Source organism: Dendroctonus ponderosae, unplaced genomic scaffold, assembly GCF_020466585.1.
Source record: "Dendroctonus ponderosae isolate FM_Combo_2020 unplaced genomic scaffold, Dpon_F_20191213v2 Dpon_F_20191213_36, whole genome shotgun sequence".
Lineage (NCBI taxonomy): Eukaryota > Metazoa > Arthropoda > Insecta > Coleoptera > Curculionidae > Dendroctonus > Dendroctonus ponderosae.
This window is the reverse complement of record NW_026018569.1, coordinates 55,375-71,813: the sequence shown is the minus strand read 5'-3', so window position 1 is coordinate 71,813 and position 16,439 is coordinate 55,375. Positions and strand designations below refer to the sequence as shown.

The window sequence follows — 16,439 nt, the reverse complement described above, 5'->3', positions numbered from 1 at the left end:
TTTTTACATTTTCTGAAGTTTTGTACTGAAACATTTCGAAAACTGCCTTATTCTTGTTTTCATGTCTTCAGCTGTTGCAGCTCATGTTGGGGCCTGTTTGTAAACTTCAGCCTTAACATGACAATAGGAAAAAGTCAATTAGTGTCAAGTCGGGTGTTTTAGGTGGCCTTTCAATTGCACCACGGTATCCAATCCAACAATGTCTCAGCTAAATCTTGGTTGCACCACTCTGTATATTTGATTTATTTCGTGCATTGAATACAGTAATAAAATGCAGGAGGAATTACTGAACTCTGAATTCGAACTGGTTCCAAAAAAACTAAATTTTGCTGTTGAAATTCAGTCTGATTGGAATTTTGTTCAATGGCAGACGAGTTTTATCCACTGTAACGCGGCGCACGTCGTTCAGGAAAGCGTCGCGACGCAGGGCGTCGACATCATAACAAAATCAGCTTGTGGGTGCAATTTTGTGTAGTTTTAGTAGCTGCCGCTTACGAAAAATGACCGCCAAGGTGAGTAGTTGCATTTGTTAGCGCAATTAGCGCATTTGCCGGCCGAAATCAGAAAATTACTTCGGTACACATCAATGGCAAATTGAGATGGTCGGCCATCCGGAAATGGATGCTTACGTCAAAACCTGCGAAAATGCTCGGGAGTCGATTGCTGAAAAATTTTCTCAGCTGCATTTTTTTAAATTAAATTAAATTTTTCTGTTCAACCGTTTTACAGCACGACTTCGACATTACTTAGTCGGTTAATTATCACTGCTCTTAATTGAACGTTTAGAGCAAGAAATACCTAATAAAACAATAAAAAAATGCAATTTAATTGACTCTCTTGCATTCTACCAAAAAAAGGTTTCCTCCAACTCAACAGCTACAGGCTCGACCGACTTCCATAAAATGCCTCCGGCCTTCTTGTTCTAGAATAGACTCCCGCAACCTTAAAAGACATTAAATTTGTTATTAAACATTAAAATTATAGCCAGGATGTGAACCATATTTGCGGTTTTATGCGGGCAGAGCTTTTCATACGCGCTAAGAGACGAGATGTGGATGTTCGTGTCGTAAACATTGCATTTGTATATTGGTTTAGTGTCTTGGAGTGTTGATGACCTTTAATCCCAGTGCATCCAGATGTATCAGCCATAATGAAAATTGTACACACTATTTCGCAAAGGATGCATGAAAAGGTATAGAAGTGTTTGAATCTAATCGGACACAAAACCGCTCTTTGGTCAGTAAAACCACTTCACTTAGTTTATTTGTTTTACTAGTTAGTTTTATGCGAAACACTTTTAGCGAAAATCCGATTTTTATCATCAACTGTTTGAATTTTTCTTAAGTAAATTTGAATAAAAAGCAATTAGCGCTTCGAATGTTTGTTTGTCCCAAGCGTTTTGGCAGTGACGTACTAATTGTTCTTTTTCTATAGATGGAAATTTGATGGTATCACGTGAGTCTTTGATCAAATTGTTTCAAATCGCGGAAGTGTGGAAAAATATCTACATTTTGTAAAGCAGTTGCCAGTTTCTGTGAATTTTTTTGAAATCAGTTCGTATTTTATGAAGAAAAATAAAACTTCTACACTTGCATCACGCAATATTTATGACTGAAATGAATGAAAAATAATGATAGTTTTTCAAACAATCGATCTAGAACTTGGGATTTAATGGACTGAAAAAACAAAAATTTCAACAAGAAGTTGAAAAGGGTTTCATCTTTTTATTCTTGTGTGCTTTTTTGTAGCTGGAAAGCGACAGTTTCCAAACCGCTTCGTCGCAATAAAAAGTATCAATCTTTTTCACAGAAAACCTGCATTTTTTGGGCATTTTCCTGTATATTGAATGGAAATGTATTCACATCCGCTGGTGTTTTATCTGGATTCAGCCAGTACAAACCGCCAGTTAATTTGTTTGGCTGGAAATTGAAGCCTTCCAATAAAGCAATCAAATCGAAAACCTAATTGAATTGGATGGAAATAACACAGTTGGGGAGTTTTTTTGATTGGGTCTATTTATACGGCGCGAATGAATGAACGAAAGACGGACAAATTATCAAAAAATGGTTGTTATTCGCCAGCAAAAATCTGGTTAAAAGGCTGCCGATCTGACTTCAGAAAATTGCCAGATTTTGCATAAAAAACCGCTCGACTTAAGGACGTAAAACTTCTATTTTTCCGTTTAGACACTAAGCGCATTTTTGAAGATATCGAGCTGATACTTTGCACACACTTATGGTATTCAATCAGTTTTTGGGTCCCAGAATTTGGCGACTTTTGCGATATTGGTGCCGGAAAAACGACTGAGAATATCGCAGAGTATATTTTTGCAAGCGTATTTATTGGGCTTTATTCTGGTATAAAAACATTTCAGATCCAACTAGGGCTTTGCCCCTTTTTTAGCGTCTGAAAGTTTCCAACCGTCATATCGCCGAAAGGGTTGAACATTTCTGAACAGCTGTAATGACCGTTCCGATAGCCTATGTTGAGGACTATTTTTCAGCATTAAGGTTGTATCAGAAATTCCTAACTTTCAAAAAGCTAGAATCAAGAACATACAATTTTTAGGCCAATTATGCATAACACGCCCTATATCTCTGAAACTTCGAAACGAAGACTTCGTGGGCGATCTTTCACTAAGAAGGTTTTATGCTCAATTTATTACTGTTTCAAAGATTGAAGCGAAAATGTTAACATTTTGAGTTATATGCAAGTTTAAGCCGCATATCGCGAAAATCTTCAGAAATATCTAAAAAGTCATAATGATCTTTTAGAAAGAGCCCTTCGAGAGATTTTCATAGCTCACCAGTTCTGATCCAGAATTCCTAACCTCTAAAGAGATAGAAGCCAAAATGTAGTCATTTTGGGGCCATCAAAGCCTAGAACCCTCCATATCTCCGCAACAGTTGGAAATATTCTATCAGACCTCAGGACCATTTCGATAGCCCCTTTTAAGAGCTATCCTCTGCTGGGCAGGTTTTATCAAGAATTCATTAGCGTTTCAACAGTAGAAGTGAAAAGTCCAAATTTAGACATATGTGCCAGTTTGAGAAAGAATATCTGGGAAACGGTTAAAAATTGCTGATTAGTCGTACTGACCTTTTATCAAGAGCGCTTCGAGAGCTTTCCATACATTACTCTGGTTGATCCAGAATTTCTAACCTCTAAAGGGGCAGAAGCAAAAATGCAGTCATTTTGGGGTTATTCGAGCTTATAACTCCCTATATCTCCGAAACGGTTGGAAACTTCCAATCAGTCAAAAGAACCTTTTTGAGAAGTATTTTTCACTGATTAAGGTCTAGTGGGAATTCATAAGCGTTTCAAAGTTGGAAGCGAAAATGTTAACTTTTTAGGGGATGCGCAAGTTTACGTAGGAAAATTGCGGAAACGATAAAAAATATTAAATTAGTCGTAATAACCGTTTGAAAGAGCGTCTCAAGAACCAACTTTTACTCCATTGGCTTGATCAGGAATTCCTAACCCCTAAAGAGATGGAAGCAAAAATGGCTTAGACGATGGATAAGAGCGGGGAAATTTCTTACTTGCTATGACTTAAAAAAGCATATTTCCCAGTAGTTTTATCACTTTTCCGAGATTCCAAAATCATTCCCAAATAACATGAAACTTGAAAAATCGCTGAATTTTCGAACTCATTTCTTTGGGACCGTTAAAATGCTTTGACTAAAACGCGCATTGTCTAGCTTTTGCGACAAAGTCATGCTCTCAGTGCGGCCAAATAAAAGCAATACTAAATACACTACATACTTCAGTTTTGGGCGATAAATGATGCATATTTCAGTTTTGGAATATAAATAAATGAGCTTCTTTTCCAGACGCGCCCATCAAACACCCTACTTGGGAACGCCAAATTCCGTTTAGTCCTGAGGGATTGTTGCTGATTAATCGACTGTTTGTGGCGCACTTTTTTAATTAATCATCACTGACGCACGCCGCTCATTCAATGTCCGCAGGAATCGAGTTTCATTAATTCCTTTGACGTCATGCAATGCACTTGGAGCATTCCTATAATTCGTTCCGTTTTTGCGCTAATTATTAGTTACAGTTTTCCGTATTTGCTCACACTTTAGTCTTCGACTTGGTTTCATCCACAGTGTTTAGGTGCATTCTTTTCTGACAATCAATATTGTTTAAATATGCTGCCAGTGGCATGGGAAAAACTACTCTAAAGCATAATTAGTGCGTTCTGGATCCACCGCACGTTCAGCCCGCATGTTTAATATTTAATTTATCTGATAAACGATAAGAAAGATTACCCACCAACAGTTTTAACATATCCAGGCTCAGTTTATTTGGAGTGTTCGGTATACTAGCCATATTTTCCAGTTATTTTTAGCTGCGAATGTTGTTTTTGGTTCTTTGTTGTAAGTGACGTGAGTTAGTGAGGATCGATCCGGTTTTGCGTGCATTCACAATGGACTTCTTCAGGAAAATCAACTGCTTTGGACGATACGATTCTGTAAGTTAGTTTTGTAACCATTTTAGCCAAAAGGAGCGTCTGGAAAACGCTCATAAGTAAAATTTTCCAGCGAATCCATACTAAACGATCAAATTACATTTGATGATGATTCGCGCGTATTCCGCTTTCGTGGGAGAGCAAATATTTCTCTATTGAGAGAAAAATTGCGGAAACTGATTGATTTTTTAAGTCCTTGGCATGTTTTCTCTTTCCAGATGACCAGGTATTCAAATGCAGATTTTGGCGACGACGACAGTGTAAACAGTGTGCAGTTAACCGAAGGTAAATTGGGTTTTCATGGTTGAATTTGTCAATTATATCCCCAGGTTTACCTGGGAGTCCATGAATCGTTTTCAGTAGGTTTAGATTATAAAATTATGAAATATTTATATAATTTGCAAGATGCTTAATACCCAGCATCTGAAGAACTTCTTTATCGAATTCAAAAAGCTTTTGGTTCCACTGGTTTTAGCTTGTTTTGTCTTGATGTATGTGCGATTTTTTTAGGAATAAGTACAAGTGCTACCCACATAAGGTATCATCCAGGCGCCAAACTATGGCAAGTAAGATCCACTATGGAAAGGATTCTTCTTTTTCTAACTGCCTTTTTGTTCATGGTGGTTATAGCACTGTCTATTGTCGTCAATGTGGTCGAACATCAGCTCGAACAGGCCAAAGTAAGTTTTCTTAATACTGAAAACAGGTTCTTGAAAATTACCTTAGGAAATTCAAAATACACATTCTTGAACTTGATTTAATAATAGGATTTCAAACAGTGTGGAAACTAAGGCCGGTGTAGGACTACTTTTGATTGGTGAACAAAACCTAATGCGCGAAATGTGACAAAATGCTACATTCGAATTTAAAAAATTGCCAAAAATAGAGAAATATAGCCCAGCAAATTCAAGCATTCAGAGCTAATAGAGAGAAACGCGTTCTATCGATTGCTTTAATGATTTTTTTTCGCACTACCCCCAATTTTTATTGATAAATTTTTGAAACAAAATCGAACGCTCGACATGCGGCAAATTGCAACATTGAAATTTAAAAAAAAGTTGTCAAGCTTCAATCAATCAATCTTCAAATCAATACTTAGAAGACCAATAAAGCCACATATTTTCTATCAAATGATGTAAATGCTTCTAACTAGCCTTCAGTTTGGTTGCTGAATTTTTGGAAGTAAACCTAACGCGCGAAATGTGACAAATCGCAACACTCAAATTTAAAAAATTGCCAAAACTAGACAAATTTTGTTAGCAAATTCAAACTTTCAGGCCTCTTAGAGAGAAACGCGCTCTATTGAATCATTTAAGAAGTTTATTTCGCACTATCCCCAATTTAGCTTCATGAATTTTTGAAGCGAAACCGAACGCACGATCCGCGCCAAGTTGCAACATTCAAATTAAAAAAATAGTGAAGCATCCACGATTATCGGCAGTACGTCAATACTTACAAAACCAATAAAGCCACATATTCTCTATCAAATAATGTAAAAAGCATTCTTATATGTAGCTTTCAGTTTGATTGCTGAACTTTTAAAAGAAAATCTAACGCGTTAAATGTGACAAGTCGCAACATTCAATTTTACAAAATTGCCAAATATAGACTAATCTTGCAAGCAAATTCAAACTTTCAGAACTAAAAGCGAGAAACGCGCTCTATGGAATGTTTTTACAAGTTTTTTTTGCGCTACCCCCACATTTCCTTGATGAATTTTTGAAACATAACTAAACGCTCGAAACGCGGCAAATTGCAACATTTAAATTTAAAAAATAGTCAATCATTGACCATTATCGACAGTACCTCAATACTCACAAAACCAAAAAAGTCACATATTCTCTATCGAATGATGTAAAAAGCATGCTTCTAACTAGTCTTCAGTTTGAGAGTTGAATTTTTGGAAAAAATCTAACGCGCAAAATGTGACAAATTGCAATATTCAAATTTAAAAAATTGCCAAAAAATAGACGATTTTTTCCAGAAAATTCAAACTTTCTCAGCTATTAGAGAGAAACGCGCTCTATCGAATGCGTTAAGAACCCTTTTTTTACTACCCCCAATTTTGCTTGATGAATTTTTGAAACAAAACCGAACGCTCAATTGCAACATTCAAATTTAAAAAATTGTCAAATATTGACGATTATTGGCAGTACGCCAATACTTACAAAACCAATAAAGCCACATAATCTTTATCAAATGCTGTAAAAAACATTCTTCTCACTAACCTTCAGTTTGAGAGTTGAATTTTTGGAAAAAAATCTAACGCGCAATATGTGACAAATCCAACACTCAAATTTAAAAAATTGCCAAAAATAGACGAATTTTATCAGCAATTTGCAACATTCAAATTTAAAAAAATCCCAAGGATTGATGACTATCGCGAATACATCGACACTTACAGAAACAATATCGACCTATCTCTAAGATTGATTGATAAATATTTTAAACAATACCTACCTACTGGGCGAAATACAACAAATTACCACATTCAAATTTCAAAAATTGCCCAAAAGCGAAGAAAATTGCAAGCGGCACTTTCAGAACTCAAAAAACGAATATTTCTCTATGCAACTACCTAAGAAGGTTCCTTTTTAACTGTTTGGGGGTTAGTTCGGTTCATCAATTTTTTAATCAAAATCGCAACATTGTAATTAATAAATAGCAAAAAAATTGAGGAATATCGCGTGCAAATTGAAAATTTCCGAACCAATAGAACGGAATTTTCTCTATTAAATGCCCTAAAAGGCATCCCTCTAACTGGTCTTAATTTTAACTCGTCAATTACGGAACGGGTAAAATGCCGCAAATTGCAACATCCAAATTGCAAAAAATTGCTAAAGAAGGCGGAATATTGTAACTAAAAGAATTGTTACAGAATCAATAAACCGAAATGTACTCTATCCAATGCTTTAAAAACCACCCCCCTAACTAAGCCGCAGATTAATTTTATCGTCCCTAACTGGGATTAATTGCAACATTGAAAAATATACAAAAATATGGTGACCAAATAAACATTCGCAGAACAGATAGAGCGAAATGTTCTCTATCCAATGCTATAAAAGGCATCATTTTAACCAGACTTCGTTTTAATTGAGTGATGACGGGTAAAACTCAGCAAATCGCTACACTAAATTATTGAAAAAATTGCCAATGATTATTTATTGTGACCTGCGGATGCCAAAATAGATGGCAAAACGTCGGCAATTTAACAAATAACTTTAACAAGAAACTCCCCCATTAAGCAGCATCGTAATTTTTCATTTTTACTGCATCATTTCATTAATATTGTACAGAATTCATATTCAAATGTTGAAAATATTTGCCTAGCTGTTAGATATCTGATCTGTTAATATTTGCGCGTTCAGGTCGCCTGACGCTAATATTTAACCATGCACTTATCTCTCATATCGTTTTATCAACAGGTAAATGTATGCTTGGAACTTTATGTCCCATTTTTCCTGGGCACTTGATTGGCAGGAAAATATCCAAAACATTGGTTTTGCGATTGTTGCAAAACCCATTTTTAACAACAAAAAAACAAGTTCAAAATATATGGAGCGCGCACAATAATGCGAAGTGAAGCGAAGCAATAGCAATAAGAGATCCTTTTTAAACTTAGCTGCGTTTCGGGCAGGCAGACGAAAAATAATCTCCCTAAATCGGATGCTTTAGGACTTGTACGCAATAAACATATTTTTGTCCTTTTCCAGGTGAAGCATTCGGGCATAGAAATGGATCAGCCCTGTTTGAATCGTAGTTGTGTGCACATTGCCAGCCACATTTTAGATTCGATGGACTTTTCCATTGATCCATGCGATGACTTTTACTCCTACTCGTGCAAAGGATGGGTGAACGCCAATCCAGTGCCCGAAGGCAAAAAGAACTGGGGCACTTTCATGAAACTGGCACAGGAAAATTATTTGGTCATCAAACACGTTTTAGGTAACGCCTTATCAAGCTGACCAAGAATGAGCTGGATTAATTTCTCCAGTTGCCTCTTCCAGAGAAATCGATCGATACGTTCAAATCCAAAGCGGAAAGAAAGGCGAAAATGTACTACGAATCCTGCCTGGACACGAATGATACTGTAGAAACGCTTGGATCCAAGCCTATGCTTGATCTGCTTGCCAAACTTGGAGGCTGGTATGTTAGCACTCCGGATTACGACGTTAATAGTAAGCAATCAACTGAGATAATCGCCTGGAGCAAACTAAATTGAACAATCTGTTCCTTCAGACTGGACCTTGCAAAATACTTTGCAAATCGTTCAAAACAAGTATGCGATTGGGGCTCTGTTTTCCTATGGAGTTGGTGAGGATGATCGGAACTCTTCCCGGCATGTTTTACAGCTCGACCAAAGCGGTTTGGCTCTTCCAACTAGAGACAACTACCTGAACAAGACTGATGAGCATCGGAAGATTCTGGACGCTTATTTGGCTTATATGACAAAGGTAAGTGAATAAAGCGGTTTTCGATGGGGCTTCAGATTGTCAAGTTTAACATTTTTTTTTAAGGAACTGGGAACTAAGTCTAAGGTTATCTGTTATGTGATTTAATAGAGAGAGGATTTACTTTGTTATTTCTGTAAGTTTTGGCTTTCCAGCGGCTTTTGTTCATTTTTAATAATTTTTTAAATTTGAATGCTGCACTTTGTGGCATTTTGCCCGTTAGGGTTTGCTTCAAAAATGCTTCAATCAAATGCAGGACTAGCCAAAAGAGCGCTTTTAAGTGCATTTGGTAGAGAACATTTCGCTCTATTAAATACCAAGTTGTTAATTTTCTAGCATGATTCCTGGATTTTTGGCAAATTCGTAACTTTCAGCGGGACAATTTGCTACGTTTCGCGCATTTGGTTTTGTTCACAAATTTACCAATACAAAAGCGATTGTAACAAAAATACAGACAATCCAATTGAAGGACCAAGTTTTGCATTATTGACTCGGTAAATTTTGATTTACTACCTCCATTCATTGATGTATGGCAGTTTTTTACATTTCAACGATTTGAACCTTGCAATTTGTGAAATTTTGCCCGTTAGGAGTTGTTTCAAAAATTCATCACTCAAAACTAGGGCCATCTAGAAGAATGCCCTGTAGCATATTCGATAGAGAACATTTCCCTTTATTAGTGTTGTAAGTGGCAATTTTCTTCCGGTATTCTTATATTTTTGGCGATTTTTTAACTTTTCAGGATCCAATTTGCCACATTTTGCCTGAAAAGTTTTTTATCAAAAATTCTTCAATTCAAATGAGGGACAGTTAAAAGGATACCTCGTAGAGCGTTAGGTAGAGAAGATTTCCGTTCATTAGTTTTAGAAGTATCGATTTACTAGCGGAATTCCTCGCTCTTTGGCAATTTTTCAAGTTTATTGCATTTTGTGGCATTTGAACTGTTAGGCTTTGTTTAAGAAAGTCAGCAATAGTAAGTACAGTAAATTGTGCTCTACCAGCTCTGTAAGTATTGGTTTGCTCGCGATATTTGGCGATTTTTTTAAATATGGTTTTGGTTTTCCTTAAAAAAATCCTTAATCGAAGTGGTACTAGTATAATGATACTTTTAAAATTATTTCATAGGGCAAGCTTTGCTCTATAGGCGCACAATGTTGTTAGTTTCTCACACTTTTCCGTGATTTTTGGCAATTTATGAAATTTAATGTTGCAGTTTTTTCGTTAGAATCCATAGCCGAGTTTTCTGTTTTCGAAAAATGCAGCAATCAACGCAAACACTGGTTAGAAGACTACATTTTTAATCATTATATAGAAAAATATCCATTCTATGGATTCCCCGAGTAAGATGTTTTTTCACGTATCTCCGATTTGTGGCTTTTTTGATTTTGGGGTGGATAACACTAAAAAAACCCGGAATTTACTAACATTTTTGCTTAATAATGATAGATTGGAGTACTTCTTGGAGGTGAGCCAAACGCAACTCTTAAGCAGATGGAAGCAGTAATCGCCTTTGAAACTGAACTGGCCAACATAACCACGCCCAGTGAGCTGAGAAGAGATGACGAATCTCTCTACCATTTAATGACTTTGGCTGATTTAAAGGAAAAAGCCAACTTTGTAAGTGATGCATCAAAATTTAAGTTCAACAGTTTAATTGAATAAATCCACTTGTTCATAACTTAAAGGACTACGACGCACATTTAATAACTTAACTGGACACTGAAAATAGATTTTCAGTACAATGTTTCAAAGTTTTTACTGCAAAATTATAGGAAACAATGGTGGTAAATAAATCAAGATCTATAATTTCTTAATTGAAAAATGTTCATTTATTTAATATATGATTTATTAGAGCTGATTTTTTTTAAGTTTTGACAATAACACTTTTTCAGATAGATTGGAGACAGTTTTTCGAAAACGCGATGAAGCTGGTGCAGAAGAAGATCACTTTGAAGCAACAAATCATTATCTATGCGCCTGAGTACATGGGAAATCTAAGCCAGCTGATCCAGAAGTACGAGAATACGACAGAAGGAAAAATGTAAGTAGGTAAATTATATATTGAATAAATCTGCGATAAAATAAGTATAAATAATCGTATATAATAGTTTATGTTAAAATAAAATTTATCTTTGACTGAAAACAGAGGTCCGAAAATAATGAACAAAAATCGAAATTTTGCTTGAAGGAAGCACTTTTTGCAAATCTTTGATGCAATATTTGTTACTCTTAGAACACTCAACAACTATTTGGTGTGGCAAACCATCAGGACGTTTTCCCCATACTTGTCCAAACCCTTCAGAGATGCCTATAAAGGCTTGAGACTGGCACTGATGGGCTCAGATGCTAGCGAAGAACCTCAATGGCGATATTGCATTCAGGACACTAATAACGTTCTGGGTAAAGACATTTAAGGTTTAAAAGTTGCGTTATTAACTAGTATTTTCAGGCTTCGCCGTAGGGGCTATTTTCGTAAGGGAGGTTTTCAATCCCCAGTCGAAAGAGCAGGCCGAAATTATGATTGACAATATCCGCAATGCATTTAAGAACAATTTTGTTAATTTGAAGTGGATGGACGAGCAAACGAGAAAAGTGGCTCTGGATAAAGCTGATGCCATTTCGGATATGATTGGTTAGTAATGGAGTCAAAAGTTACAGGATTTTATTTCGAAGCAACTGATTCAGCAAAAGAGCTAAGAATTGCTTGAAATCAAGGAGCTAAATTTCGCAAAACTCACCAGTTGTAAAATGAGAATTCTAATACTCAGTGCAGACAAACAATTGGGGCTCAATAACACTTCAGACAGGAACCAAATCGCGAGTTTTCCAGCTCCAAAGTTAGAGAAAATTTGACTGCGAAACGTTCATTTTGTTGATCAGTTCAAATCATTTATTTATTTATTCATGTATTTCCATCAACGGGACATCATATGGAACTTATCTACCTTTACCCTTTAGGTTACCCTGAATTTATTAAGGACGTTGATAATCTGGACGCAAAATATGAGAACCTAACTTTAAGTCCGGATACTTACTTCGACAACAATGTGAATATAATCTACTACAACCTGTAGAACCCGATGAAATTTTCACCGTTGATGAGCATTTGAAGCTTGAAATTCGGCAAATTTCATGAAAATCACAGTAAATTCTAATTTTTGAGGGTTTGGTAAATGTTGGCCTAAAAATTAGGATTTCTGTCATGGGCACTCGCTGGCTAAAAAATTCCTAACTTTTACACTAGAGCAAGTAGCAACATCAAACTTTCCCAGTGCATCAAAAGGATTTATGACTTAAAACTCTGCCACTCTCATAAAAATCGTACTCAATTCTGATTTTTGTCGGTTTGGTAAATGTGGCCCTAAAAATGAGCGTTTTTGCTTAAGGGCACCATCTGGTTGAAGTTTTTTTACTATTAAATTAGAACCAGTGGCAAGATGAAACTTTCATCGTCGCTAGACAAAACTCGCATCGAAATACGCTGGAATTTTCATTACAATCGTATTAACTTCTGATTTTTTACGACTTGGAAAATCTTGGCCTGAAAATGCGCCTTTTCCCTAAGTAGTACCTTTGGCTAAAAAATCGGGAATTCTAAACGAGCGCAAGTAGCAACATGAAAATTTCACAATCTGTTGAAACCATTTGAAGTTTAAAACTCTACAAATCTCAAGTGAATCGTACTAAAATCTGATTTTTAACGGTTTGATAAATGTGGTCTCAAAAATGAGTTCTGGTTGAAAATTTCCGTACTAATAAGTTAAAGCGAGTATTCATATGGAAGCTTCAGTCTGCAAACAACGTTAGAAGTGTAGCAATTTGAAAATTTCATTGCAATCGCACTAAATCCTGATTTTTTAGGCGTTGGAAAATGTGTGCCAAAAATGAGCATTTTGACTCACGGACCCTTCTGGTCGAAAAGCTTCTTACTATTCAATTAGGGCAACTGGAAACATGAAACTTTTACAACATGCAAACAACATTAGCATCGCAATAATTTGAGAGTTTCCTAACAATGGTGCTAAATCCTGGTTTTTGACGGCATTATAACCATTAGCGTAAAAATGAGCGTTTTCACTTATGGGTACCCGCCGTCTAGAAAACTCCTAACTTTTAGACTACAAGACTACGCAAGTAGCAACATGAAACTTTTAGAGTCTACAAACAACATTTAAGTCATAATCGTTTGAAATATTCCTTACAATCGCGCTAAATCCGGATTTTTGACTACTTAAAAATTGTTGGTCTGAAAATAGCCGTTTTACTTAATGGTACCCTTTGGTTGAAAAATTCAAAAATTCTAAAGTAGCCCAAACGGCAACATGAAATTTGCGCACTCTGTTCAAATTATTTGCAGCTTAAAATTCTGGAAATCTCATAAAAATTGTACTAAATTCTGATTTGTGGCGGTTTGGTAAATGTAGCCCTAAATATGAGCGTTTTTACTTAAGGGCACTCTGTGGTAGGAAACTTCCTTGCTATTAAATTGGAGCACGTACCTAAATGAAACTTTTACAGTCTGCAAACAACATTCCAGTCGTAATAATGTTAAAATTTCATTACGGTCACACCAATTCTTCGGCTAGAAAGTTCGCATAACAGTTTTAAAGTGATATTTCTAATATCCAGTAAAGAAAAACAAGTGGGGCTCAATAACACTTCAGACAGGAACCAAATCGCAAGTTAATCCAGCTCCAAAGTTACAGAAAATTTGCCTGCGAAACGTTCGTTTTGTTGATCAGTTCAAATCATTCATTTATTCATGTGCTTGCCTCAACGGAACATCATATGGAACTTATCCTCGTTTACCCTCTAGGTTACCCTGAATTTATCAAGGACGTTGATAATCTGGACGCAAAATACGAGAACTTAACTATAAGGCCTGATACCTACTTCGATAACAACGTGAACATAATCTACTACAACTTGAAGAAGAATTTGGAGAAAATCAACGAACCAGTGAACAAAACAACCTGGCGTAAGTGAAGTTTGAAGCGCAACATTTCCTTCTAACCATCCCCTGTCCAGTCATGGTACCCTCCACTGTTAACGCCTACTACACGCCGACGAAGAACCAAATGGTGTTTCCGGCCGGGATTCTGCAAAGCCCCTTCTACAATCCCTCGTTCCCAGATGCTCTCAACTATGGGGGAATGGGCGTGGTGATGGGCCATGAACTCACCCATGGATTCGATGATCAGGGCCGACAATACGACAAGAATGGCAACTTGAATCACTGGTGGAACAACCAGACGGTGGCCAACTTTAAGAACAGAGCCAAATGTGTGGTGGATCAATACAGTAAGCGCCAACAACCAGGAGAAAAACAGTCCTCATTATTTGTATTCTTGAAGGCAACTACTCTATGGGTGACTCGAAAGTCAATGGGAATCTGACACTGGGGGAAAATATAGCTGATAATGGAGGCCTCAAAGCTGCTTACCACGCATACCTCGACCTGATGAAGGGCAAACCCGAACCGGAACGCCTACCGGGGTTGCCCCTGAATCACAAGCAGCTATTTTTCGTGGCGTTTGCTCAGGTAAGTCTCTGAAACTCTTTCAAGCATCTTCAGATGTTATGTTGCAATGTGCCTGCAGGTTTGGTGTGCTACCACCACAAAGGAGGCCACGCGCCTTGAAATAGAGAAAGACCCTCATGCTTTAGCCCCCTTTAGAGTGATCGGGGCTGTTAGCAATCTGCAGGAGTTCAGTGAGGAGTTTAAGTGTCGAAAGGGCAGCAAAATGAACCCGGAGAGAAAATGCGAAGTATGGTAGTGAGGCAGGCGGCGGGTAAAACTGAATGTGAAATTATCGTTTACTTAAGAAGAGAACCGCTGGTTCGGTTATTAAGGATCAACTTAATTAAGGTGGCTGAGAAATGCGGCTCCATCTGCAACGCTTTATTGCATTTTGTACAGTGTCGAGGAAAACTGAAGTATTTATTTCGATGCTAGAAGGAAGTGATTCTACTAAACTAGCAAGCTAAAATAATAAAACTTTTTAGGCTTTTCTGAATATCTAAGCAAAGCAGCGAGAGCTCAGATTGTTGAAAACTTTGTCAAGCTTTTAAGCTGTTTGGAAATGATATTCACAAAATTTGGCGACAGATTCTTCAAAAATATGATCTGAAGAGATTATGAAGGCAGACGAAAAAAAACCACGAAAACTTCGAAAAGTTCTAGTCGAACGAGTGATAATGCAAAATCCTTTTAGCGTCTTACCATTTTGCTCAAAAATTTTTCGTTAACCGACGAGATTTTAAAAGCCAAAAAATTCAATATTAAATTCTATTGGAGATCTTTAGCCAAAGTTTACAATTTTCAAATTTTTGTCACCTTTGAAGCAAAGGATACCAAATCTATTGGTAAATAATCTGTTACCAAATTTTGAAGCATTTATTTCCAGGTTTCATATTTTTGTTGTTGACTATAATATATATTTTTTTTATTTTTAGCAATTTTCCTTATTTTAGCACTAGAATTTTACTATAAACTGCTGATAAAACTTTGATAATTACTCAATATCACGCACTATTGTCGCTATTTATTTTCATTTTTTCACATATTCACTTCCTACCCAAAACCCTCAGATATTTTCTCATTCTTTAGGCGACTTCTATCTTACATTTATTTTGGGTTTATTCGAAATTGCTCGTTTGCTCATTCATTTTTTATGTTAATTTCGATTCCTTAAATGCATTTCATCTGAAAATATATTAAGCAAACTGTACTATATTACAGCATTTTAATGTAATTAGACTGTAAACAGTATATAGGTTATCAGAAGTTATATTTTATTTTTACATTTTTATATGTTCACATAAGGCTAGAACGGGTACAAGTAGGTAGATAGTTAAGTTAAGGTATAAATAATTGTAACTAAAACAATTAATATTAATAGGTAATAGGAATATTCTGGCCTCAATTTTAAGCCAAAGTATTTGTGTTCCGTTCCTAAATGGTTTATCTTATTATATTTGTTATCTAAATATTATATGAAGGTTATTTGTACGTAAGGATTGCTCCATGGAAATTCAAAAAGTACAATACATGCCAAAACACTAGTCGTACCAAACATATCTATCATTTCTCAGTCTGTCTGGTTGTTTTGAATTGTATATTAATTATATTATATAAATCCCTATATCATTAACTATTTAAATTAAAGTCTGTATTAATATGGTGCAAAGAGATGAGGAAAATTTTATGGTCGTTTCTGTGTAGATTTTTACTGTGATAATAAAATGTATATAAATATTTGAAATGTTTTTAATACTCTAGGTTAAGATTGTTATGAAGAAGATGCACCCTCTCGATTAAGAAATCATAACTCTGAACTTCGCACAGGTAGCGCCATGAAACTTGCGGCGTATGGACACAACATGTGAACCCTGCGACTCCGAAATTTTCTTTAAAATCATACTCAAGATTTATTTTTTACGACATTGGTAAACTTTGGTCTAAAAGCAGCGTATCTGCTATCGCGCACCATTTGATTGAAAAATCGCTAACA

General features: G+C 36.2%; 1 protein-coding gene across 5 annotated transcripts; it reads left to right on the top strand.

The window, feature by feature from the left end:
- Positions 1-383: 383 nt before the first annotated feature.
- On the top strand, positions 384-16,183 carry LOC109544074 (endothelin-converting enzyme homolog). 5 transcript variants are annotated; one of them, XM_019914097.2, is made up of 14 exons: positions 384-512; positions 4,693-4,759; positions 4,985-5,154; positions 8,188-8,419; positions 8,482-8,652; positions 8,714-8,928; positions 10,372-10,542; positions 10,818-10,966; positions 11,159-11,325; positions 11,375-11,557; positions 13,742-13,903; positions 13,954-14,226; positions 14,280-14,467; positions 14,526-16,183. In XM_019914097.2, the coding sequence occupies exons 1-14, from the start codon at positions 501-503 to the stop codon at positions 14,700-14,702; spliced, it is 2,337 nt and encodes a 778-aa protein (XP_019769656.2). In that variant the 5' UTR covers positions 384-500; the 3' UTR covers positions 14,703-16,183. The 5 variants fall into 5 exon arrangements, with proteins under 5 accessions (XP_019769656.2, XP_019769655.2, XP_019769654.2 ...); XM_019914096.2 differs by lacking the exon at positions 384-512 and adding an exon at positions 1,011-1,192; XM_019914095.2 differs by lacking the exon at positions 384-512 and adding an exon at positions 4,015-4,477.
- The last annotated feature ends 256 nt before the right edge of the window (positions 16,184-16,439 follow it).

Coding starts and splice junctions, on each gene's coding strand:
- LOC109544074 (XM_019914095.2), top strand. CDS start 4,433: ATGGACTTCTTCAGGAAAATCAACTGCTTTGGACGATACGATTCT. Junction 5,155..8,187: donor ATCAGCTCGAACAGGCCAAA/GTAAGTTTTCTT, acceptor GTCCTTTTCCAG/GTGAAGCATTCGGGCATAGA. Junction 11,326..11,374: donor GGACACTAATAACGTTCTGG/GTAAAGACATTT, acceptor TAGTATTTTCAG/GCTTCGCCGTAGGGGCTATT.